The 27,612-nt window shown below is 42.5% G+C and overlaps 1 protein-coding gene across 3 annotated transcripts in view; it reads right to left on the bottom strand.

Annotated features, from left to right (window-relative positions):
- Nucleotides 1-27,612, bottom strand: part of LOC149279409 (rap guanine nucleotide exchange factor 2-like) — a 138,123-nt gene that overhangs the window by 25,872 nt on the left and 84,639 nt on the right. For all 3 annotated transcript variants that reach the window (XM_089501231.1, XM_089501230.1, XM_089501229.1), the window contains one exon: nt 5,134-5,265. In XM_089501231.1, the coding sequence (XP_089357357.1) occupies nt 5,134-5,265 (132 nt within the window). The remainder of the gene's footprint in view (nt 1-5,133; nt 5,266-27,612) is intronic.

Genomic DNA, 27,612 nt, shown 5'->3' on the forward strand with positions numbered 1-27,612 from the left:
AGGGGATGCTGTGGTTAATGGGGTGTTTAGGGTTAATTTAGGGGCAGTTATGGTTAATGGGGTGTTTAGGGTTAATTTAGGGGCAGTTATGGTTAATGGGGTGTTTAGGGTTAATTTAATGATGAGGACTGAGGGTTAATTTGATTAATTTAATAAAGTTAACTTAAGGTGCAGTTAGAGATAAAGGGGGGCCAAACTAAGGGGAATCTAAATCCTGGGGCAGTGAAGATTAACCCAGTACTTATTTAAAAAAGTATGTCAGTGTGATGTGAACGGGTCTGTGACTCTATGAGGGCACCATGAGATATCTGGGGGGGGTATAAGGCATATCAGGGGAGGACGGAGAGACATATCCGGGGGTATAAGGCATATACGGTATATAAGGCATATGTGGGGAGGGCAGTGTGGCATGTCTGGGGAGGACGGAGTGGTGTATCAGGGTGTATAAGGCATATCTGGGGCCACAGTGGCATATCTGGGGGTAGACTGGAGTGGCATATGTGGGGAGGGCAGCGTGGCATGTCTGGGAGGTAGTGTGGCATGTCTGGGGAGGATGGAGTGGTGTATCAGGGGGTATAAGGCGTATCAGGCACAGTGGCATATGTAGGGGTGGAGTGGCATATGTGGGAGGCAGCGTGCAGTGGCATATGTGGGATGCAGCGTGGAATGGCATATGTGGGAGGCAGTGTGGAGTGGCATATGTGGGAGGCAGCGTGGAATGGTATATTTGGGAGGCAGCGTGGAATGGTATATGTGGGAGGTAGCGTGGCATATGTGGGAGGCAGAGTGGAGTGGTATATGTGGGAGGCAGCGTGGAGTGGCACATGTGGGAGGCAGCGTGGCATATGTGGGAGGCAGCATGGCATATGTGGGAGGCAGCGTGGAGTGGCATATGTGGGAGGCAGCGTGGAGTGGCATATGTGGGAGGCAGCGTGGCGTGGCATATGTGGGAGGCAGCGTGGAGTGGTATATGTGGGAGGCAGCGTGGAGTGGTATATGTGGGGGGCAGCGTGGAGTGGAATATGTGGGAGGCAGCGTGGAGTGGCATATGTGGGAGGCAGCGTGGAGTGGCATATGTGGGAGGCAGCGTGGCGTGGCATATGTGGGAGGCAGCGTGGCAAGCCTGGGCTCAAACGTGCATAAATTGGGGGGGGCTGGTTGGGAAATAAAGACAAGAAATGTATTTTATCAAAGTTTTTTTTTATTCTGATGTTTGTATTTAACAATTTGTTTATTAAATTATTTTAAATAAATGAAAAATTTACATTCATTTTTTTATCCGATTAATCGATTAATCGAAAAAATAATCGGCCAACTAATCGATTATGAAAATAATCGTTAGTTGCAGCCCTAATTATATCGCCAAATAGGCATATTCCAGATCCATGAAGCGCTAATTTGGGGAAGTGGGGCAGGTAGGAGAACTATTATATCCTTTATAAAAGGGATTGCCGCATAGCATTGTCCAAAAAGGGCATTTTGCACAATGTTATGCTTCCCGCTTTGTTGGAACAGTTTGGGGAAGACCATTTCTATTCCAGCATGACTGGGCCCCAGCACACAAAGCAAGGTCCATGAAGATATGGTTGGATGAGTTTGGTGTGAAAGAACTTGACTGCCCCGAACAGAGCTCTGACCTCAACCCCATTGGACATCTTTAGGATGAACCGGAACAGAGATTGAGAGCGAGGCCTTCTCATCCAACATCAGTGCCTGACCTCACAAATTCTCTACTGGATGAAGGGCAAACATTTCCACAGAAACTCTCCAAAATCTTGTGGAAAGCCTTCCCAGAAGAATGGAAGCTGTTATAGCTGAAAATGAGGGATCAACTACATGTTAATTTCTATGTATTTAGAAAGTGATGTCATAAAAGTCCCTGCTGTTGTAATGGTCAGCTGTACCGTATTGGCTTGATTATAGGCCACACCCTACATGTTAGGTGCTTTTTTAAAGAAAAATTTAGATTCTCAGAAAAAAACTATTTAGTGGAATAGATATGCTGCCACTCTGTGCCCCCCCCCCGAGATATGCTGCCACTCTGTGCCCCCCACCCCCCGAGATATGCTGCCACTCTGCCCCCTAGACTTACCAATGCAGACTCCTGCGGGGGACATCTGCGCGATATGCGTGGACAACTTCCGGTGTCGCCACTTCCCCCGTGGGAAGTGCCAGCAAGGGAGATTGTTAAAGCGCATCGTGCAGACGTTCACCGGCCGCGGCGATGCGAGCATAAACAACCTCCGCTGCCGGCACGTCTGCACGATGTGCTTTTACAATCTCCCGTGCTGGCACCACCCCTCGTGGAAAGTGCTGGCAGGGGAGGCTGTCTCAGCGTATCGGAGAGTAGGATGCAGGTCCCCTGCAGCGCTGCGGGGGATCTGTATCCTAACCTTGCTGCCTTCCCGGCGCCCGGAACTGCACATTCCTGCGCTAGACCCCGAATACATGGGTGCTTTTTGGTCAGTTCGGTAGCACATACTTTAAGTGGGTGCGTATGTTGTATTAGACAGTAAAACTGCTGTAGTAAGTCGGACCAATCAATATATACAGATAAGCAGATCTCAGGTAAGCCCATGCACGATAGATTAACCCCTTAACGACCTTTGCCGGTTCAGGACCGTCATGGAAAAACGGTCACGTAATGACCTTTGATGGTCCTGAACCGTCAAAATATTAAATAAGCTTAGAAAGTGATCAACGATCACTTTCTACGCTTAAGCGGCGTTACTGTAATGCCTCTATGTCGAGGCATTCAGCAAGGCCGAGATCAGCATCTCCGCGGCATCAACAGCGTTTAGGAGGCGATCAACGATCACCTCCTAAACTTAAATGGTGTCGCTGGAATGCCTCGATCAGGAGGCATCCAGTGACACCAAACACTTACCTCTGGATGGGCTGTGACCGCTCCGGAGAGCGGTCACAGCCACAGCTGCCGGTGATCTTCGCCATCAGCAAGATGGCGGCAGCCCGGGAAAAAAAAACAATAAAGACGAAAGAGTTCGCTAGACGGTCTCCAGACCCTCTAGAGAACTCTGGCTCCACTTGCAGGTTGAATACAGGTACTGCATTCAACCATGCAAGTCAATGGAGCCCAGCTTTCTAATCACAATGTGATTAGTAAAATATTCAAAAAATAATAAAAAAATGGGAAAAAAAACAAACAAGTGCTAACATTTAAAAATAATTATGCAGTGATGTCACTAGATGAACCATCCAGTACCAGCAAAATGTGTAAAAAAAAATATAAAAAAAAGTATTAAAAAAAAATAAAATAAAAAAATAAAGTTTATTATTTTGAGCAAGTGCTAAAATTTCTCAAAAATCTCAACAAAGAGTTAAAATAAAAGCACTTCAAATACCCAAGGGGTGTCTAATATAAAAAAAAAATGGCTGATGGGGTAAATTGGAGTGGCTGAGCTCAAAGATAGGGCATAGGTACAGACTGACCAAAATGGAGAAAAAAAAGCACACTTCCCAAATGTGGCATTTTAAATCTCAAACAACCCGACAAACCCATGCATGTGGGGTATCGCTGCACTCAGGAGATGTTCCTGAACACACATTAGGGTGTTGTTTGACAGTGACATATACCAGAACCTGTATATCTATAACTAAAGTACAATTTGTGTGAAAAAAAATACTATTACAAAGTTTGACAAAGTGTGGTTGTATAACTGTTGCATGGAAAGGGTTAAAATAACAGCATTTGAAATACCCTGGGGGTGTCTAGTTTTCAAAAATATATGGTTTGACGGGGTTAAATTGAGTTAACGGGCTTTAAAGATGTTCCAAAGAGGAGATGGAGGCAGACTGACCAGATTTGTTAAAAAAGGTTTCATAAAACGCTGCTTGTACTTATTGCCCTATAACTTACAAAAAACAGCAAAAAAACATTGGGTATTTCTAAACTCAGGACAAGTAGTAGAATCTATTTAGCTAGTTTTTTTACTTGCTTTTTTAGGTGAGTAAAAGATTTTTCAAATAAAAGTCATAAAATGTTTTTTTTTCAATTTTTCAGCATATTTTTTTTATAGTAAATAAGATAAGATCAAAATGGTATCTGAAGAAAGCCCATCTTGTCCTGAAAAAAACAATATATAACTTATGTGGGTACACTAAATGGGTGAGGAGAAAATTACAGCTGAAGACAAGCACCACAAAAGTATTAAAACAGCCTCGGTCCCACAGGGTACAAAAAGAAAAAAACGAGCCCGGTCCTTAAGGGGTTAACATTAGAACCTCAGGTTATCGGGGGCTTGAACTGTGTATTCTAGAAAGCCCTCCACTCCTACAATGATCTCACTACGTGATGTACGCAACGTAAAATAATAGGTAGCAAAATAATATACATTTCATTTGACTGACTTAGTATGCTTTAATCAAACAACCGTTTCCCTGCGAACATCATGCAGGGCTGAACATGACCACCGCAGGTACAAGAACAACAATATGTGAAAAGAACATGCGCAAAGGAGCAGGGTCTCGTATTGAGAGCCAAGAGTGTTAATGGACCTTGGGTAATGCACAGCCATTGCTTTTAGACGTTTGCCAGCTCTCAGGGTTAGAACCCATTCTATATACCAGTTTAGAGAAAATGAAAGGTGAGCGCAGATACAAACCACAGACCAGGGTAATTTATTCAAAACCCCAGCCAACAAAACGGCCGGATTATTTTATTCACAAAATATCCCAGCTAGAAATGAAAATCCAGAAAAAGTGTTTTTATGAAGATAGCAAATGGGATCGGTTTTGTACCTCTTATTTTATTTATTACACAACATAAATTGAAGAGGCTGAAAACTTGAGTTGGCTCGCCAATACATGCATGTATTTTATGCTAATGAGCGAACATCATTTACACAGGAATAACGATGCAACCTCCCTATTTTGCTTTACAGAATTGTATCCAATGCCAAAAAACCTAAGAGACAATATCAACTGCCTGTATTTGTCAGCAAATGTAAAGAAACACTTTAAATGTTCTCAAATTTACATAATTCTATCCCTTACGTGATGGATGGAATTTGATGGCCCATCCAGTCAGCCGTGTTTAGTGGGAATGAGTATATATAATATATATATATATATATATATATATATATATAAATTGTGGCGGTTACGTCAGCGTACCTGGTAGATATCAGACAGGCTGCTGCTCCCGGAATCACTGGTGATGCTACATCCCGAATGGCTGGAAGACACCTGGGTCACCTGTGGATGTAGACTGTCGGTAATGTGCAGCTTGGTGAAATCAGCAGGGAGCTAGAGGAAGAAAAGAGCGGGAAACGTTAGCGACGGCACATACCCTGGACGCTAGTACTCCATCTACATCAACCGTACAGCTCGCGCTATTACCAGCATTAAATAAATATTTAACATTCACAGTCAATAAAAGCAAAAGTTTTAGAGCAAAAGCAAAATGGAGGCTGTTCTCACATGCATCATCCACTGCATTAAATAATTAACCATTGATGGTGCATCGACACCACAAATATTAAAATGATTAAAAGTATCGTTGTTTGCACTCAACATATTTTGCCATTTCAATGCAAGTAATAGCAGAATTTGGGGCTATGGTTTTGGTTTTTTTCCCATGGGTTTCTTCATAATAATAATTATAATACTAATAAAAAAAAACCTTTGCTGTGTTAATAACCAAAAGAGCTATTCCTTATACAATACAATGGTTCCCTTATACGCAAGTATATTATCCTTCCACCGGGCAGGCAATATCTCAATGGAAAGAAATCTTTATGTGCTTAATTATGCAAAATGCAGTCACTGGCAATTACAAACTTCCCTCTCGGTTTATAGGCATGAGCCGCTCTTGTAATAATAGAGGCAGTGAAAGGCTCCATGAAACGTGTCAGAAGACTATAATCAGGGAGTATTCGCCATGCGGAGCCGCCTCTCCCCTTCCCTTCCCGGCTAGAGCCCTCTCCACCTGCTCGGAATTCACTAGAAAGCTCGAAGACACAAAAACCCAACAGCTGCATTCAGAGAAACGAACGAGAACGGGGAAAACGGCACATTGAGTATGTATTCCGAAGAAATCATGTACAGGGACAGATACTAAAACTCAGTCAATATTCAAGTTCATGCCTGTTATTCAGCACTCATAATTTAACACGTATGCACACACACACACACACGGGGTTCTGCCAGGATATCTTTCTTGATTTATAGTGCACCATCATATTTCAGAAGGCTGGACAATGGATAAACAGGACACAGGGAGTGCGGTACATTTGGGCAGGAGAGGACGTAATGCGCTCAGCGCTTGCAGTGAAACTGAGATGAGAAGGCGGCCAAAGGAGGCAGAGTTTCTTGGTGGCATCATTTTAATGGGACGCTAGAAGTGTGTTGAGACACTGTTGTGTTGTTTATTGCCTTTTACAGAGTAATACATCTCGCCTGGAGCCTGTTCTGCAAAGCAGCGTTACATTACAAATGAATCACAACGTGACTGACACTCGGCCAATTTGCTCGGCTTGTATATTTTCCAAAGCAAGCGGCACTGTTATTATTTCTAGCCGTGATGTTTCAAGCCCTTAACACAAAAGGTAATCTTTAAACAAACTACGTTTCCTCTTGAGTATTTTTTTTTTAAAGAATTTATTGTAAAACAGATTGCAGCTGAACGTTGGAAACCAGTTGCTTCGATCAGATGACTTCATCGGGCTGGCAGAGCTCCCTCTCCGTCCGGTACTATGAGCACAGCGTGTGCCTGAAACGTTACAAGAAGCTTCGCTGTCTGTGTCGCTTACAGCATGGCATCTGGAACGAGACTCCAAGCCTACAACCCCAATATGCTCCATCTGCCCGATCTGGAACATAATACTCATTTATAATATGGCGTAATCTTACCTTGGAACGCATGCATTATACATACATTACAGGCAAAGTGTGACGTATGTGTAATACGGCCCAGACAATGGACATCACCAACATATCTCAACAACATGAATCTAAGTCAAATGCCGTGTTCTTGTACTGAATATCACAACATACTCTAGACAATAAAGATAACAACTGGTATGCAACTGTAATGAAGACAAAGTGGCAAGGAGTTCAATGGGAGTGAGGAAACCCATGAGACCCTGTTAGTAAAGACCATTTCTAGGGGCTCTAGAAGAGAAGCCGATGGCCACAGTTCGCACCAGGGGCAGTTGTGTGTGTAACACAGTGATAACTCCCCACCATAATGCGGCAATGATAACAGACACCTGTAGACAGGAATGTCTCCCCAGAACATGGGTAAAAGATGGGGCATCCGTTGTGAAGCTCGCTTCTCATAGCAGCTTCAATTTCACAAGAGGAACTCCAAAAGATTCACGGGACGCCGGCTAGAAGATGGTCAGGTACATCCGAAAGTATATGCAAAAGACATTTAGTGTGACACACAAAGAGCGATTTCAGATCTCCTAGCGATTCATTCTCACACTCATATAGAGTCGCGAGGGGGTGAAGAGGGTAACCGCCAGCCGAGCTGGCTTTGAAATCACAATGAATACGACTGAATTGTGAGAAAAGTAGAGCGAAAACAGCTTTATTGCCTGGTAAATATTTACTAAAGGTTAAAGGAACAAAGGTTGTCCAAAATTAAGCAGGACTCCGTCCGGGTGGAGAGCAGCTTTGATAATGGCGGACGAAACAAAGGGTTGGTGGGACCTTATCTGTCAATGTTTGTGTGACACATCTGAACAATGGCCTGGTTCCAAATAGCACCATGTGTCCATATACCCTAGAAAGGACATCAGCATATGTGGTAAAACTGCTTTTAATACATGTGCTGCCCTTATTGCCCTCTTCTGTCTCTTCAGCCCCCTCTACAAAGGCCGACACCAAGGAGGAATAATCGTAAGAAGGCCGTTCCCATGATATACGTATAAAGTGGGTTTCTAACATTATTATTAACTTTTATCTATACAGCGCCACCAATTTACGCAGCAGTTCCCATAATACTTCCTGAGATGATGCGGAGCTACTAAACCCAAATGCCTACCGGAGAAGGGAATCCTCGCTGCAATGTAGCCATTTAGCCTCTGTCGCGTTCCTTCTTATTTTTCTGTATCTTCCTACAAAAAGCATTCACTTATCCCACATGTATGTGATGCATCATCCATGTCGCTACTCTAAGCAAGATATATTTCCCATTTCACTATGGGCTTAATGTTCTATAAGAACGGCGTGAGGCAATTAGAAATGAATCAGACACTTAAAAGGACATGTAGGCATGATAGCCATATATCATGAGAAACGGTGCATATTCATTAACGTCTAAGGAAGCAAGACACTAAAGAATGCATCATTTCCAGGGTTCAGTGATTTAAGAGCAGCAGTCAATACACGTAATTACATGTAACAAACTCATCTCCATTGATCTTATTAATAGGCATCATTCAGAGTGATGGGTCAGTAGTCTTGCGAGGTGTGAAAACTAAGGAAAGTGTTTCTTGTAATAAAACATATGTACTGTTTATTGAAAAGACAAGATATTAATGTACTATCACTCATTACATTTTAACATTTCAATCGCATTGAAACAAATACATAGAGTGCCCGATATGGTGCGCAATAATATTAAATAGCAGGTATAATATATTTTATTTATATCGCGCCAACAATTTGCACAGCGCTATATAACAATATATATTCATTCCAGACCTATACATTAGCCAAAGCTATTAGTTAAAACTGTCTAGTTTGTCTTTTGATTTCTTCGTCGCTTGTATTTGATATATGGCTTAAAATGTATATTCTTGGAAGCAGAGATCAGTGGCAGCCTGTGGCAGAGCCAGCAAAAACTGATCAATTTCCTGAGCTCAAGTATTCTTCCTTCACCGCAAATACTGCCAAACAGTAATAAGACAGCGATGCCTTTCTCCATGTTATTTACATCAGGTGACATATATACAGTGTATATACACATCATACTGTACATAGACATTCACATACACACGCATAAACACTAGGACATAGGGTTTTTGTGAATGGTACTGTTGATGGGAAGCTGACATGAAAGGGGGAGGTGAAAACCCTGTATGCGTGTTATGAAAAAATCAATCAACCCTTGACCCCTACACCCTGCACCTTGTTAACATCCATAGTCACCGGCACTCTGACGTGAATGGGAATCCAATAGCATCAATTTGTCTTAATTTGAGTATTTATTGAAAGCTTTAAAGACAATGTCAATGATTCCCCGGAAAGTTGTTCCTATATAGTGTTACGAAGCCCCGGGAAGTTCCACTAGCCGTATTCTTTATCGTGCGACCAGGAATATGATCACACAGCATGAAACATGAAGCAGACAGGGTTGTAACCCGGCAGCCTTCAGACCAGAATGTCTCCTATGGGAATCACCTCCTATCATTTCTTCGGTGGGATGATTGAATTGGGGGCTGCAGATCCCTCTCCCAAAAGCCCCGCGGACCCCACTGCTTGGAATGTTCACCCCTGATTTGCCCAAGCGGTGTTGGAACTGGATAATGCATATATTTAGTTATAATAGAAGCAAACTAATCAAGATGCAATGAATCTTTGGAACATTAATAAGCGGTACGGAGACTTATTTTGATGTTCTGAGCGATTTGAGAACATTTGGTCGAGGTGGATTTATATAGATCTTAAGGTTAACATTGCTGCTGGTAGACAGGGGCCCGAGGGCCAGGTTAGAAGGACTTTTAATGTACCACATCCCCCACCTCGCATCCATTCTATTTTAATTCAGGGATCCGTGAAGAATCACCACTTTTTTACCTGTTTTCCTTCTGTTAACCTTGATTCCAGCGTACCGTATCCTCACTGTGAAAACTTATGAAACTCGTGTATCTTGTCCCAAAATTCTTTATGTCTACAACTAGAAGCAGCTTATACATTTCTTCTCCAAAAGTCAAGTTGCTGCTGCCATGTAAAATTAAGTTGCCATTAATTTGCTTTAATACCCCAGAAAGTAACTTTACATCTCTAGACACGCAGGATTGGTTTACCCGATACGGCAAAGCCTACGAACGCGTGGACACAAAAGGGTTTCGGACCCAAAATGATTTTTTCTTTTCTTCTCCTATCTTGAACGGTTTCAAGGACTCTACTGAGAACTATTGGAAGATGATATTTATTTGAACGTTTGGTAAAATCTACCACATCCTAAATTGCGAACACGGCGGCACTGAAGCCGGGATGCTGTCCGCTTTCACATCAAAGAAGCAATAACTAGATTTCCTTTTTTTTATTTGAAGCTGGATACAGTCGCAGACAGTAATTAAACATTCCGCCCTGCTTTCCCTCTCGCCGGGAGCTTGTGCCAAGCAGGGCTTCCAGCAGAGACAGATCACTGGAAACTGTCATAGGACCATATATCCTGGACCCTCTCCAAAGCCACACGCACATTCTAACACACACTTACATTTTCACCCAGTGTATCGCCACGCTATGTTTTCAAGTTGACAAGTCTGTGTATTATCACAGACAATATTGAAAAAAGAGATTTGCTTCCGTGGCTCCTACACAGAAATATCTGTCAACACTTGACACAAAGTGTTGGTAAAATAACAAAGCTCAGTGATGTATCCATTTCTTTTTTAGAATGAGATTTAAAAAAAGGACATTCCGGTTGCTCCAGATCTCATCGGTGACCTCAAGCGCTTGATCTCCATGATTAACCACCACCAACAGCCTCGGCTCAAAGGTCTAAACAGCGCTCACCTCTTTAAACAAAAATGAACGAAAGCCAAAATAAAGTCTGCTCACAATAGATCAATAGCCAGCGCCTTCTCAACAAAAAATAAATCCCACTGACCAATATGGTTTGGACGTGTTAAATGGCAGGGTTGTGTAATGAATGAGAGGGGTTGTGTAATGAATGAGCGGGGTTTATGTCCAAGTTACCGTGTGTTCAATGTGTCTTACATAGCTGGAGATCCTTCCTGACATAAACATTTCCATTACTGCATCGAGTCTCCATTCATTCTGCGGAAACGCGCGCTCTCAGTCAGTAGCTGCATGTCATATGACAGAATCCCACCACCCAAAGCAAGGAAGTAGATGAGGGCAAGACAAAATGCTATGGTTGGCCATCTTAAATGAACATTTCTCTATGCCTGACACCAGTCACATAGTAATTATTTCAACAATGCCTCTAATTGTGGGTTAATGATTAGCAGAGTCCCGGGTGGCTTAAGGAACATTGTATAGCATGTGTAGGGTATGAACACGCAACGGCAGCCCTCCGATAGTGAATGATACAATAACACAGCCTGCTTCATTTGGGGGCAAACCTTCACAGCCCTGGTGGCATGTATTATAGTGATTTTAAAGCAAGTCTTCCAAGTGTTATACATAATACCTCTATCCGGCTTGCTTCCCTGTGGAAGATTAACTGCTAAAGGACATTTTAAACTATTGTTGCCTGATGTAAGCATGAAAAGAATGCTTGTAAATCCTAAAGCTGCAAAATATCCCTTTGTCTCAACTTACAATACAGACACATAGCGTCTATGAGTAATCCATTCCATGTAATAGAAGCCTCGGCGTCCTCCATGATATGGACGATATTACTTATCGCTATGCTGAGCAGCGGCAGAATTATTCTTTTAGCTAATGCCACGGCTGCAGTGTACATCGTGATGAAAGCTAGGTACATATTGCAGGGGGTGTATACTGAAACGGATGGACATTCATGGCCCCTCAATTTCTCCACCAATTCAGTTTAGATTTACCTTTTTACATAAACCAGAACCCCCTTACATATGGCGGATGGCATCTGCACAAAGGGGCAGCACGGGACCCCAAAATAAGCTTGTATGAGCCGGGAATACTTACAGGACTTAACTGATAAGTTGGTTAGGGGCTGTGATCATCGATTAATAAATATAGGGCAAAGTTTCAGCTGAATATGTGAGACATGCATAAATTAGTGGAGAATACCGTATTTGCTCGATTATAACACGACCCCCCAAAAGCAGAATATTAATTTAGGAAAAAAAGAAAGCCTGAATAAAGGAAGAAAGTTTTACTAGTAAATATTAATTAATGTAAACTATTCTCTCATATTTAATAAAAACTATGATTGAGAAAAAAAATTTTTGTTTTTATTTCCTTTTATTTGCCAACCTGCCACCCCAGTTATGCACATCTGCCCCAGACATGCCTTATACCCTCCTATATGCCACTGTGCCCCAGAAATGCCTTATACCCCCTATATGCCACTCTGCCCCCCTGATATGCCTTATACCCTCCTATATGCCACTCTGCCTGCAGAAATGCCTTATACCCCCTATATGCCACTCTGCCCCATGATATGCCTTTTAACAGGTTCTGTAGACTGAGACTCCGGACAGGGTCTCTCTCCCTGACTTTCAATGATATTGTTAACCTATTGAGCTGCTGAAGCATTAAAGCTGGGGCGTTATCCACAGGAGACCATTCCCCCATTTTTTAATCATTGCCCCCCTGTGATAGTTCTGCATGTAATGATGTTCATGAGCATGTACTACAGATAATGCTTTAGTACACTGCAATGCAATAAAAAGAAAAGGTTAACAAAAACATCAAAGTGGGATTTTGTCCTGAATAATAAGAGAACAAACTCTTGCCATATATTTTATCCTGTGTGGAATCGGCCTTTCATTTGTTTAATTTCCACTGTGTTCAACGCCGCCACTAGCATAACCGGAATTGTAGTTGACAGCAATTGGCGTGCCATGGATTGCCTGTTACTGCCGTTTGGGAACAGGAAAAAAAAAGATTAATTAGGCCCCAACGTCCGCTAATATTGGAAATGTCTGGCTTTGAAAAGCGAATATTGGCGATGCAGAGGTTTACGGTGTATGGAAATGAAGGGGCGCTAACCTCGTGCACCGTTCAGAAGGAGCACTTGAGAAAATGTAATTCAGCCCTATTACCCTGCGATCAAAACAGCTGCCCCCCTCCCCCATCCAACGCAAAAAAGAGACAAATCATTTTATTTGTTTGACACATAATTAGATGAATTTATGTATAGAAAAGACTTCTTTTGATCAAAGGTGGTGTGATTCTCTACACATTAGCGGTAAAACGGCTGACGCGAACAGGATGGGAATTAAACAGCGCTCACAAGTTCCCTTGTTGCGGATGTACAAGCAATCCCCGTTTAATTTGTCCCACTTAATTCTCACTGTAACTTGTCAGCGGTTATAAGAACTTTAATGTGTTGCTAGGCAACGAGGCAGGCAGCGTTCCGGTACCAGCTGAAAGCTGCTATTTCCCCAGCTAAAACAGTCATCATCCAAAACACCGTCAGGGCTGTATATCATTCGCAAAGCGATTAACGACACATGCAATGATACGGCCGTAAAAATCCTCTTAAACAAAGACGTTTGGTCATGCAATAAATTAGAAAAGCAGAATATGAGTTGCGGAAACACACGGGATTGGAGTTCCAATTTCATGTAGGTAAAGACAATGTTTAAAGTCTGATCAACACCAGGAGATATATCTGGTGTCCAAAAATTCAGTTTGCCAAAGCACTTCAGTAGCGAGCTAATCATTCAGACTGAATAACCTGTGCTCAAGCAGGGATGTGCAAAAACTCCTGCCCGCAAGTCATCCTGCTCTTGATATCGCCCAGACAGCAGATAAAAAGCAAAAACGAATTTCTAAATTACCATTTTTTAAGTTTGTAAACTAATGTCAGCGTGAGAATATTTCTTCCATCGATGGCTGAATGCTTGCGGAGTTCTCCCTGCCGAGGCTATGGCTGCCGTCTGATATTAGAGAAATCTATAATAAAAGGTCACGTACACTTTAACCAGCGCTCCAAAGATTCGCTTGCTGTATAAATAAAGATTACGCTCCTCATCCGTGGCACGGTAAAAGGACACAAATGTTACTCTATGGAAATTCTATATAAATGAGGTACTTTTGAAATCAGGACACCTGAGTTGATAAATTTGGAGGCGATTTCCCGCCACTTTACCTAATTTTGTTTCAGGATTCAGAGGGGAAAATATATATTTTTTTAAATTAGGTTTTTTTCTAAAAATTTCACTAGTTTTTACTAGATTTCTCAGCGTATTAATAAAAAACCCTCTCTCTCCTTGAAAAAACAATATATAGTTTACATGGGTACACTATTTACAGGAAAAGAGAATAATCGCTGAACCGACATACTGCAAAAACGGCGTAATTGCTACGGGACTTAAGGTACCAAAACCCCCTGGGACTGAAGGGGTTAATTACGGTCCCCGTTTGATTTACGCGCGCAAAACACAATGTGAACGCCCAATGAAATTCCTGCAAGACTCAAAAAGACTAAAAATTCTAGAAATAAGAATAAAATCAAGTGCCCTGCGTTTTAAACCCCGCAGGTCAAATAATAATCCCAGCAATGCCAAGTTATCCAAAACCCGTACCCCCCACTACTTCACCACTGCCCACAAACATGCACACAGAAGAAATCCCCCCCCCCAGACTACAACCAATAACCATTAATACACAGAGGAAGAAGCATACGGCCTGACACCAATTGTGCATTCTGGATATTCACCGATAAATGAGGCCTATATCTGGTATATTCTTTATACTTGGTGGATTATCACAGGCGGCTGATCAGCGGGGGTGGCCCCTCACACACAGAGAGCCCCTAATGTCAGCGAGTCTACGACCCTCCAGCCAGCGGGACATAAGAGAGCGTTTTAATGTCGATGTGCCCAGGACTGGGGTTTCGCCGGAGTTGTTCCGGGATCTGGTTTGTTTGCGCGCTCCATATAGCATGTTAGAGGTGGATCCATTCGCGACAATGGCAGCAAAAACACATAATGTACAGATCAATATTTTTAACAGAACCGGCCCCCTGGGAGAGCTGCTCCAGGTAGCATCCAAAACCTTAACCTGAAGTAAATTCTTCTCCCTAATAAAACAAAGAGCGGTATTTGGTTTTTAAGGAATTATACATACTTGGCTTTCACCAAGAGAAAGAAATTCCCCTCCAAAAGTTACCGATACCTTTACACACTCCAGAAGAGTTTATTGCTACGAAAAGGGCCATTTCTTTGCAACAAAATGTTTTATACGTGATGCCTCATTTCAAATTTCATTGAAATACAGTTTTTCTTAAAGAATATTTTTATAACAAGAGTCGTTAGTGATGAGGGATAGTTTCAGCTCCCTTGCTTCACTATTCGTTCCAAAAGGCCATGTTTCAAAGCTTAGCTGCCCCGGTATAATGCATAACTTAATGGGTGCCAAGACTTTGGAGAGACCAGTACAATTTAACTATGCATGATACAGGGCAAGCCAAGTCTGCCTGCAGCAGCAGCAGCTCATAATGAAGTCAACGAGTTGAAAGCACATCTCTGTGGCAATCTTTCCCGTAGTAAACCTAATTCCCTTCTCCAGCAGTACGTATCTGGTTCTTATGCTACCAATAAGAAGAATAAAATAAGGTGCATAATATATTTAACATACTCTAAACAGTATTTTTCTGCGTGGCTTTAGAACGACCGCACTTTGCGATGGGGTGCCGGTATCACACCTGCCTCGGCAACACTACCTCCTTAGCAACCAGAATCTCATCTCCAGGCGAGAAGCAGCAGGTGGCATTATCACAACCAGAAAAGAAAGGGCCGCTGTGTTTAGGAACCGGCACGTCTGCGTCGGATCCCAGATCTTCAAGGCCAGGATTCGGCATTATTTTACGAGCCCTTTACTAGCCTTAAGCCGTCTTAAGCTGTCTTCCCAGCAAGCAGGGTTCATAACGTGACTTGGGGTGGGATCAATCTGTCTAGGTAACCATGTAAACCCCTCAAATAAGAGAGAAGCAGGACAGACCACATCACCACATCTTCAACGCGGAGCATCAGCCGCCATAACACTGCTCTACCACCAAAGCAGACAGTGACAAGTATTGGTTTGAAGGCGTATTTCCTTGTGGACTATTTAGATATTTAAAGGTGAAATCCAAACAAACGGATATTGACAAAGCAACGGGGCCTGAAGCGATATAAAACGCACACAATACACACGTGTATACTACGTGTTTATATCATATAGCCACATGGCTCTGCCGTTAGCAAAGTATACTCAGTAAAAGGCCGGCGTCCGTGGAGCGTTTCATCCAGCTCACAAAAAGTGAATGAAGCCAAATCTAAATGTCGGCTCCCTATATTCAACGAGCTACGTTGCCAACCAACCAGTTTAATGCGTTCGGGCCGATCAGGTTTGCGCTTTGACGACTTGCTTATGTCCGTGTTTCTAACAAAACGTGGCTGCAAACGGGGATTATTGTGTGACAAATGTGGAGCTGACTCATGGGATCAATTATAACGCAAGAGAACAATCTAATTAACCCCTTTGCAGCCAGGAGCCATGATCTATTTAATCAGCTGTCCTCCGGCAGTTGATGGCAAACACACAGGTTAAATGCCTGCAGCACTGAAAATAATGTATATGGCAATTAAAAGGTTAAGTGAGGCAGATGCATGTAGAAGGTGCCACTTCTCTGCAAGCTCTGTGATTTTCCTCTCATCGCCATAGAAACCCACAATTAGCAGCATCGAGGAAGAAAAAAAAAATCTCGCTTTTTTTTTTTTTTTTTTTTTTTAAACAGGACTTGAACCCATGACAAAATAAAAACGTATGACATCATTCCATTAGACATTTAAACTGTGGCTCTGAGACAATTTTCTGTATTTCTTATCTTCACAAACAATTACAATCATTTTGTCCCTAAAGAGCTATAACATTTTCTGCATTTAAAAAGTGATGTTTCCAAAATGAATTGAATACGCCAAACGCTGACATGCAACACGTACCGGCAGCTACCATTAGCAGATCACAAGAGCCAAGTATCACAGCAAAGACTAAAAAGCACAAATGGAAATTGTGTCACTTCACTGCCCTTTACTCCACAACTTGTTGGAAGCAGAGATGCATTAAAGGTATTCCAGCAGAACTCATAATATAATGAATGATAGATCTGATATAAATGATATAATGGAATTAATGATGTAATATAATGGTATAATGGTATAATAGATAGATCTGATATGAATGATATAATAGAATGAATGATAGAACCTATATGAATACTCACAGAATGCTTTTCCTGCTGCCCCATAACTCCATGGCTGGATGAGAAAGCAAGAGGTTTCATAATGAGGCAACAGAAGCGGGAGTGATCGTGAGCATCATGTGTGCATTTCTGAAGGACAGCGAGATCACATCCACAGACACGCAGGGGAGGAAAAATATCTCAAGAACACCGGAGAGAAGGTGCTACATCCAGCCGATGGAGAGCAGCGAAAAGGCTCGGAGCGTGGAATGCAGTAAAGCGGTCCTTGCAGCGGCATCTGTCTCCATGTTTTACATGTCAGCATGCACAGCGACTACCGAAACCCCACAACAGCCAGCATTCTATCGGAGCTCGACCACAAACTGAAGAATAGCAGGAAAAGAAAAAAAAGAGACGAGGTGGGGGGAGATTGGAACTGACGGGGGGGGGGGGGATAGGGGTGGGAAAAAAAATCTAAAATGGCTGACCGCCCACAGAGTCTTCTCCAAAAAGGCTTTAATACTGTATTGGATTATTCGGAGTGGGAGGCAGCGCTGAGAAGGCAGCCAATCCGATTCCACATGCAGGTGTTCGGACACAGCTCTCGGAGCGACACGCATGTATGTGTGACAGTGTGTGTGAGTGTGCATGCATGAATGTGTGTGTATGAATGTGGGAATGTGCGTGTGTTTGTGTGGGAAAAGGGGGGGTGGGGGCTCGGGCAGTGTGTGGATAAGAACCTCCTCCATGGACGCTAACGATGCAGACCGAGCAGTGACCAGCACATCCCAGCTACGCTCAACTAACCAAGTTTGCGCAATTAATCACGGCCGTGTGACATTGATGGACGTTTCATTTCTTGATGTCCATCCCTCTCACATTAGATTATCACGTCCCGAAACCTTCCTTACCGCACAAACGCACACAGACACACACACGATAACCCCCTCCTCGCTAATACGCCAATATAATGACATTATTGTGCTTACTTTGGAGGACCATGGCTGCAGGCAGTTGGCATAGCAACGCACAAGGAAAGCCATTTCCTGGGCAGCGAGAAGGCTTCCTTTTCTAAATAAGAAATAAATTCCTCTTAGGAAGGGAACGGCATTGCTGCTTCCTGCCGAAAAACCAAGTGACTGCAGTGTGCCTCCTAACGTGCGGAGACACGGGGTGCGCGGGGCTACGGACGTAACAGTAAGCAGACCAAGCCCTCTAGTCTTCTCTCTCCTCATATTCTGAAATATTCAACTCACATGAAAGGCACATTCCTCCAGGATCGCCCCCTCACGTTCTTAACTCTTTCCAGCGTTAAGGTAAAAAAAAAAAAAAAAGGACAGTCCGTGAAGGAGGGGATTCCGGCCGTTCCAATGAAGTCAAAGTAACGATACGGGGAGCCCTGGGTGACAAACGCTCCAAATAAAAAGGGGCTGCTGCCGCTGCCAGCCCGCCGCTTGCCTTCGCTATGGCACACCCATGCTATGACACTGCATTGCCACAGCACACAAGCCGTGCATGCCCTTCAGCAGCGAAAAGGTTAATCTCTTACCTTGCTTATGTCACCTCTCTGACTCACTCCCACAGACCCACAAAATAAAATCCTCCATCATATCATGGCTGCAGAGAGGGCTTATTTTACCTCAGCAGCGGGTGCCGGACACGCCGAGACATTTGCAAGGTGTTCCGCTCTTACCGCATTTGGATTTTTTGGGGGGGACGACGACGAATGCAGCTAAATCGGGGCCTCCTACTTAATTACAATTAATGCTGCCAAGCATGAAAGCGGAGTGCCACAGCTCTTAATGTGCCTGCCCCGGTGTCCCTGTCATTTCAAAGGCTTTATAGGAGGTGGGGATCCCTCATAAAGCCGCCACTCGAAAGAGGATGCTAAAAAGCAGCTAGGCGTGCACCGGAGGATAAAGTGCCGCGTTCTGAGGGGATTTAGAATTCCCGAGAAAATGCCGCAAAATGACAATTGTTGAATGTATTATCCGGATATGTCTGTTAGAAGCCATCACACCCTGTCACTGCTGCTTTCCTCACCAGTATCCTGGTCTATGACTTCCTTTTCACACAAATAGGATGCAACAGGTGGCATCCATATTATCTGAATGTATTAACAGAAGCCAAGCTTTGGGATACTAATTACTTATTGTTTGATATAGCGCCATCTTATTCCATAGTGCTGTACAACAGGTAGACAAGTAATATATATATCAATACAATTTGACTTACAGAAGCAACAGGTGAGGAGGGCCCTGCTCAAAAGAGTTTACAATCTAGAGAACATACACAAAAATCGTGAATAGTCCTAACGGGTTCAAATGCATATACTGAACGCTAAGGGGTTTTGTTGGTATATAGGGAAGGAAACGGGAGGGTGGCGCGCAACCAACAACTATTTGCTGATGGCAGGAAATCTTTTTCCTTTCCCAATCCCCTCAGGAAGCCGTTCCAATTCCTTGTAATTGTAATTTCAAAGACAAACAGATTTGTGATCGACCTGCCTGTTACATTTAGAGGCCCCAAAACGGGCAAAACAGATACAAGAAGTTCTCAAATACCAGCGGCCATCACGAAAAAGGCACTAGCCAAACCGGTCCAACCTACAATGTGTCAGCCACAAAGCTTTACAGGTATTCCAGTGGAAAACATGGACGCCGTAGCCTTCATCCCTTCTCAATAATAAGGGTTTCTTCTGCTGCACTATGCGCACCCACCCCATATGATCATTTATCATTAATAGGTCAGACTTCCTAATTACTCCTCTTCTCCTAGAAAGAGGGCGCTTGCTCATCTACATGCCATATTTAATATATCTATTCATTTCTTAAGTAAATGCACAAACACCGTCACTCATACGTTATTTATCCCGAACTGCATGTGAAATACGGGATAAGTTGCTTAATCAGTTGTGAAAAGTAGAGGTTGTATAGTGTATGTATATATGCAGATGCATTTCACTCAGATGTTATATATTTTTTTAGGAAAGGCAATAAAATGCAAACTAGGTCAAACATATCCGCAATAAAAGCACATTGCTAGTTGGCGCTAAAAGAACACATGAAGAAGAATGGTGTCAGAAAGGGGATACACAGGATATTTATTTTTCTACAAGGTTTGCAAAATATGGTATCATAACAAAAAAAATGAAATAACGCATTAGAAATATTTCCAAATCTAGGGGCTGCCAAGAGCAGATCTCCATTTTCTGTTTGACTAGAGCTTTTGTCACACTCAATAAGCCTTCTCCCATTGTTATGGAGTACAATAGCTGACTGAGTTATTGTCTGACTATAACTCTCATTACCATCTGAGTATGTGAAAGGCTGGGGGTATGGAAGTTCTGACTGGGGGATGGGAACCAAAGTCCAGGATTATTTGTAGAGCCCCATTTGCCGGCGTGTGACATTTGAAATATCAATTAGTGCTTTAGTATTTTACAGCTAAAGCTTCACGCCCCATGATATATATATATATATATATATATATATATATATATGAGTCTACTATCTTAAAAGATGTCCCTGAAATAGCACAATCTTCACACGGTACCGTCTGTGCTTAAAGCAGCCTACACCTGCTTCTATAACTAAAATGGAAATGATGTAAGTTTTTTCCCCATCATAATGTCAAACACAGCTCAATGAATTTTACATAGGCTGCAATTACTTCCTGACCTTGGCGTGTGATGAAAACAAAGATCAATTTCATCTCTCTCAGACCTGAAAGAGAGGGCAGATAACAATACAAGCAAAATGTAAGGAATAACACGACCAGGTCTGCATGGATCTCAATCTCTAAAAAAATTGTCACTGATATCAAGTAAAATATTCGAATATTTAAGATGTAGCAACATCCAGATTGAAAGCCAGTCGTCAAACAATAAACCCCTGAGGTATGTCACTGAAGTCCATCATGATACTAAAAACACAATGACTGCCCCCCCATGGTTTCCTAACAGGTGTCAATCATCTCAGTGTAGAGAGATGGTTCTTCAAGTAAAAAGGCAGGCTGCGAGAGCAACATTATTTTGTTTATTCAGATAGGCCGAGTCATATAAAACAGGGGGACTTGGAGTATAGTTTTTTGACAATATGCACAGAGTGACCGGTTGTCCGCGACTGATTTAAACCATTCTACCAGCTCAATAGACAGAAAGTAGACTCTCTCAGATAGAAAGTTGGTTTTCATAGGTTTGAAATAACCCAAGTGCAATCTGCAGAGTTCCAAAAATTCCATCGTTAGAATAAACTATATCTGCGGGAGGAACAATCTCACAAGTACTTTCCTAGACTGTTGGTGAAGGTCATCCACTCGTCACAAAGTCACAGCTTGTCTGTCAAAGTGCAGTCTGTTCAATACAGGCTGAAACAGCGGGGAGACAAGCTGGCTCAAGCTAAAATAATTATACTTAGTGCAACTAGACCAAAAAACTAATTTTGGACAACAAATGTAGTTTCCTGCCCTTTTGGTTTGGACAAAATTCAGAGGGTTGTTTACATTCGGAAATAAAATCCGTTGTCACCCTCATTCAAGTTCTCACACAGGCGCATTCACCCTCTCTCTTGCCCAATGTACCCATACTCTCCCTGTCTCCTTGCTTCGCTTCTTTTTTCATCTGCTTCTCCATAAACCTGGCCTCCTGGTGAACTCCTAAAAAAGTGCCGAGTCTCCGGGCACATCCTCTCCAATTGGAGAAACAGGGAAGAGGCTGTACTCGTGGCTCCGCCCTTTGGCGTTGAGAGGACAGAATAGTGCAGATAGATTCGCGGAGAAAGAGCAGCAGAAATGCTTCTCTATCTCTGCAAATCTGTGTTCATTATTCTGGCCTCTTTCGAGCAACTATAGCTTGCAGTTAAAGGGACTGTTTACAGTACCGTTAAGCAAGAACGCATATTAAAGCATTCTTGCAAAAAAAAATAAAGTAATTACCTGCTGCTGCCCTCCTCCTCCATGGTCTGACAACCCTTGTTTCAGCAGCCAATCAATGGCAGGAAAGCTCACCCGCTGATATCAATGGGAACACTTTCCGCACGTATTTACAGCATCTTAAGAACCCAAAAGAAATAAAACTGCAAGCATCCAGTTTAAACAATACACTGAATAATAATACCCTACACTGACCTTCGTCTGCTTGAAAAGCAACGTGTTCCCAAATGTGGACTGGGGATTTTGTTGATCCATGCTAAAAAAATTTGGAACATTTACAAAACACAGGTTATAAAAGATCCATTAATTTAATAACAATTATACACAAATGAAAAGCTTTTTTCTATCTAATATACATCCAAACACAGTCAGTTCTTGTAGAATTCATTGGTATTTGCAGTTTGTATTTTGAGCATTTTCACAAAGTGCCGCGTTCTGAGGGGATTTAGAATTCCCGAGAAAATGCCGCAAAATGACAATTGTTGAATGTATTATCCGGATATGTCTGTTAGAAGCCATCACACCCTGTCACTGCTGCTTTCCTCACCAGTATCCTGGTCTATGACTTCCTTTTCACACAAATAGGATGCAACAGGTGGCATCCATATTATCTGAATGTATTAACAGAAGCCAAGCTTTGGGATACTAATTACTTATTGTTTGATATAGCGCCATCTTATTCCATAGTGCTGTACAACAGGTAGACAAGTAATATATATATCAATACAATTTGACTTACAGAAGCAACAGGTGAGGAGGGCCCTGCTCAAAAGAGTTTACAATCTAGAGAACATACACAAAAATCGTGAATAGTCCTAACGGGTTCAAATGCATATACTGAACGCTAAGGGGTTTTGTTGGTATATAGGGAAGGAAACGGGAGGGTGGCGCGCAACCAACAACTATTTGCTGATGGCAGGAAATCTTTTTCCTTTCCCAATCCCCTCAGGAAGCCGTTCCAATTCCTTGTAATTGTAATTTCAAAGACAAACAGATTTGTAAAAATAAAATCCGTTGTCACCCTCATTCAAGTTCTCACACAGGCGCATTCACCCTCTCTCTTGCCCGATGTACCCATACTCTCCCTGTCTCCTTGCTTCGCTTCTTTTTTCATCTGCTTCTCCATAAACCTGGCCTCCTGGTGAACTCCTAAAAAAGTGCCGAGTCTCCGGGCACATCCTCTCCAATTGGAGAAACAGGGAAGAGGCTGTACTCGTGGCTCCGCCCTTTGGCGTTGAGAGGACAGAATAGTGCAGATAGATTCGCGGAGAAAGAGCAGCAGAAATGCTTCTCTATCTCTGCAAATCTGTGTTCATTATTCTGGCCTCTTTCGAGCAACTATAGCTTGCAGTTAAAGGGACTGTTTACAGTACCGTTAAGCAAGAACGCATATTAAAGCATTCTTGCAAAAAAAAATAAAGTAATTACCTGCTGCTGCCCTCCTCCTCCATGGTCTGACAACCCTTGTTTCAGCAGCCAATCAATGGCAGGAAAGCTCACCCGCTGATATCAATGGGAACACTTTCCGCACGTATTTACAGCATCTTAAGAACCCAAAAGAAATAAAACTGCAAGCATCCAGTTTAAACAATACACTGAATAATAATACCCTACACTGACCTTCGTCTGCTTGAAAAGCAACGTGTTCCCAAATGTGGACTGGGGATTTTGTTGATCCATGCTAAAAAAATTTGGAACATTTACAAAACACAGGTTATAAAAGATCCATTAATTTAATAACAATTATACACAAATGAAAAGCTTTTTTCTATCTAATATACATCCAAACACAGTCAGTTCTTGTAGAATTCATTGGTATTTGCAGTTTGTATTTTGAGCATTTTCACAAAGTGCCACGTGCTGATTTTGTGGATTTTACCTGCACACGAGTTTGCCAAAAACGATGCAGACATCTATCCTCAGAGGATAAAGACATTCATTCTATACATACGAGGCTAGAGCAAACAAGGGAAGAGATCCACAAATGCCTAGAGCAAGAACTGAAATGCATAAGGGAATCAAAGACTAAAACCAAAATAGCACTTGGATGGGAGAAAATTAAACCATCATCACAGACCAAAGAAGAACCCTTCAGGTTCTAAGTTGACAAAGAAATACTTGCTATAAGGAAAACATCATGGAAAGATGTATAAGACTATGAATATACATTAGTAGGGAAATAGTTAAGAGGTATATACGCAGGGGAGGGCTGGGCCGGGGGGCAATTGCCCCCCAGGCCGCCCTGAATCTACATTAAACGGCCGCGCGGCCGCCCATTTAAGCGGCCGATTGGGCCACACCAGGGCCGCCTTTAACGCCCGCAGCATTCGCGGTAGGCCGGCCGAACTGGCCGGCACACTGAAATGCCATTGCAGCCGATGTGGCTGTGATGTGGTGTTGCAGAGCTTGTACTGGTGTCAGGGCAGGCTGTTTGGGGACAAAATTGGCTCACCCTGGGCTGTTTGGGGACAAAGTTGGCTCACTCTGGACTGTAATTTGTTAATGTTATCTTGGTGCTAGTTGGGTTCTATGTGGGCAGTGTGGACACCAGGGCTGGCTTTGGGGGTGTGCATCCTGTGATCTATGCCTGTAATTTAGGGGGTTTTATCTATACCTTTAATGCTTAGTTGTTATGTGATTTCCAGTTGATCTGTACCTGCAAAGCTGGGTTTGTGTGTTATTCTGCTATGCTATGTTTGCATACATTATTTATGTATACCTGCAAATACAGAGTTTGTATTTCTTATTCAGTTGATCTATACATGCACGTGCTGTTTACATGTGTTGTTTATTTGATCTATACCTGAACTACCGGGAGTAAGTAAAACAGAGGTGTGGCTTAGTGAATGAAGGACAAAGGGACTCTGGGGATAATTACAGACAGGGGCCCAAGGAAATGCCTAGGGTCCAATTTTTCCATATTTAAATTTTATTTTGTTACAAAGATTAGCTGTTTTTTAATGTATTAAACATATTTTTTTTTACTCCCAGTCCCATCACATTACATCAATATGCGTTAGAAAATCAGGAAAAGATGGGCTGATTCCGTGGCGCAACGGGCCACTTGACTAGACTTGCCCCCCAGGCCTTAGGCTGCCAGCCCTCCCCTGTATATACGCAACCGAATCTGAGTTTACATTCACTATGCGTCATAACGAACTGCCCCGAAGAACTGGTAATGTGAAGAGATGGCTTGGAAGGTGGTTGGTTTATCTAGCCATTATGCGGGGCCAGCTCGCTGTTATTCTCGTTCCATTATGCACAGTGAAGGCAACAAGATGATGTTCGACTTACATGCAAACTGCTGGTCGCAAGCAGAGACATACTCACATTGGGTGCACCCAGCTACCCCTCCGTGGTTGGCACCCAAAATACAATAAATGGTGCTGCATGCTTTTAAGAAACGCATTTCGTCATATCCTGGCGTCCCATGTGTTTAAGGCACGCAGAGCCTTTGAAGGTAGTCTGTGGAGGCTGTGCCGAGCCTCCATGGCGTAAATAGGCTGGTTGAGGACAGCATTGTACAGCAGGACAATGGCTTCATCGTTCAAGGGGGCAATCTGCCTCCCTGTTTTGTATCAGGGGGACTATCGCCATCCCCTGGACATACCGGCCTAGGCAAGAATATGCCTCTGGTCACATGTACAAGGAACATAGTTTGTACCCCTAATAAATCCTTACACGCAGGAGCCTTCACCGCATTTCAGTGGATGTTTTATACTTCAGGACACAAAAAGATGACGCAACATGAGAAAGTCACTGACGAAAACAAAAATGTAGATTTGACATCAGGAATTTTTTTATGCTTTTTGCATTCTGCACTCTTCTGTATTGCTGGTTTGTGTGCAGTCACCAATGGAAAACACTCGCATAAGGAGAATTCTCTTGGGAGATGTTAATTGAAAGTGGTTAACAATCACACACGATACATGGCCCAGCCGACACCTGCTGACATAATCACGGGCAACAAATATGAATGCTTTTCACTAGGGAGCAAAACTCTTTGCAATGTCCCCTGTAAAATGACTAGTGAATAACAACCAGGGTGGATTTGATTTAAATCAAGTCAATTTAAACCACCAGTCAGTAAGACTCGATTGAAGTCATGATTTTTAAAAGTAAAGACTCATTCTTGATGGTAGTTTATAATCTTTAATATTTGCAACCAGATGAAGATTAGTAAAGCAGCTATATCAGAACTAAATATTTGTTTAATAGGTTAATCACTCATATTTGGAAAACGACTTGAATTGTTTATTATATAGCATACATATTTTTGTATTTGCTTAAACGTCAATGTTTATTAAGTAAAGTGGTTAAACAAAATATAACTTAGCACTATTTCATGCTGAACAGCCTTTGAACTATATTGTATCGGAAAAAGAAAACTATCTTTAGATAGATTTTCTTCCAAAAGCATTTCATTGAAATAAATTAGATTTTTTATTTTTTTTTAATCATCTATTTTAATCCGACCTGATAACCATTGTTTTTTGTTTTTTTTTAGCTCAACGCTGCAGGTAACAGGAATCGATTATTCGAGGGATGCACTAATATCAATGACAATGCACACATTTTACAAGTAGCGTGTTGTTGAATATGATCCTCATACTTATGGTACTCTCTTAAAAGAGACGTGCTGATGAAACATCCTCTCTACAGTTCATATAATGCACTATTATTTTGGGCTAATCCTAGCTGCACCCGAATGACACTATTGACAGACAAACTACAATGAGGATACTATACTCCCACATAAATGACAATCTACTAAGAACTTAATTGCATGACTATAGTTTTTCATTCCTCAATAGATACTTTATTTTTTTTTTAAATGGGAAAATAAATAAGTTACTCATGCCATTAAAAGTATTAGAATGGTCATATACAGTATAAAATTGTTGTCACTATCCAACCTTAATCAGTCCTTGGTCTCTTCTTAGATTCAGGATAGCCATATGCCTGGCCCCTGGTATGTTTACATTCCCCTGCTGTATTAACCGCTACTACTTTTGCTGGGAGGCTGTTTCACTTATCTACACTGTCTAAGTAAAGCAACACTTGCTTAAATTACATCTAAGCCTCTGTGATGAGCCCAATCCGTCCCTGAAAGGTGCACAACACACATTGTACACAAACCCAACCAGTCCCAGAGAGGTGCACAATACACATTGTACACAAACCCAACCAGTCCCAGAGAGGTGCACAATACACATTGTACACAAACCCAACCAGTCCCAGAGAGGTGCACAATACACATTGTACACAAACCCAACCAGTCCCAGAGAGGTGAACAACACACACTGTGCACAAACCCAACCAGTCCCAGAGAGGTGCACAACACACACTGTACACAAACCCAACCAGTCCCAGAGAGGTGCACAATACACATTGTACACAAACCCAACCAGTCCCAGAGAGGTGCACAATACACATTGTGCACAAACCCAACCAGTCCCAGAGAGGTGAACAACACACATTGTGCACAAACCCAACCAGTCCCAGAGAGGTGCACAATACACATTGTACACAAACCCAACCAGTCCCAGAGAGGTGAACAACACACATTGTGCACAAACCCAACCAGTCCCAGAGAGGTGCACAATACACATTGTACACAAACCCAACCAGTCCCAGAGAGGTGC

Source organism: Sceloporus occidentalis, unplaced genomic scaffold, assembly GCF_023333645.1.
Source record: "Sceloporus occidentalis isolate IW3139 unplaced genomic scaffold, rSceOcc1.0.p SCAF_167, whole genome shotgun sequence".
Lineage (NCBI taxonomy): Eukaryota > Metazoa > Chordata > Lepidosauria > Squamata > Phrynosomatidae > Sceloporus > Sceloporus occidentalis.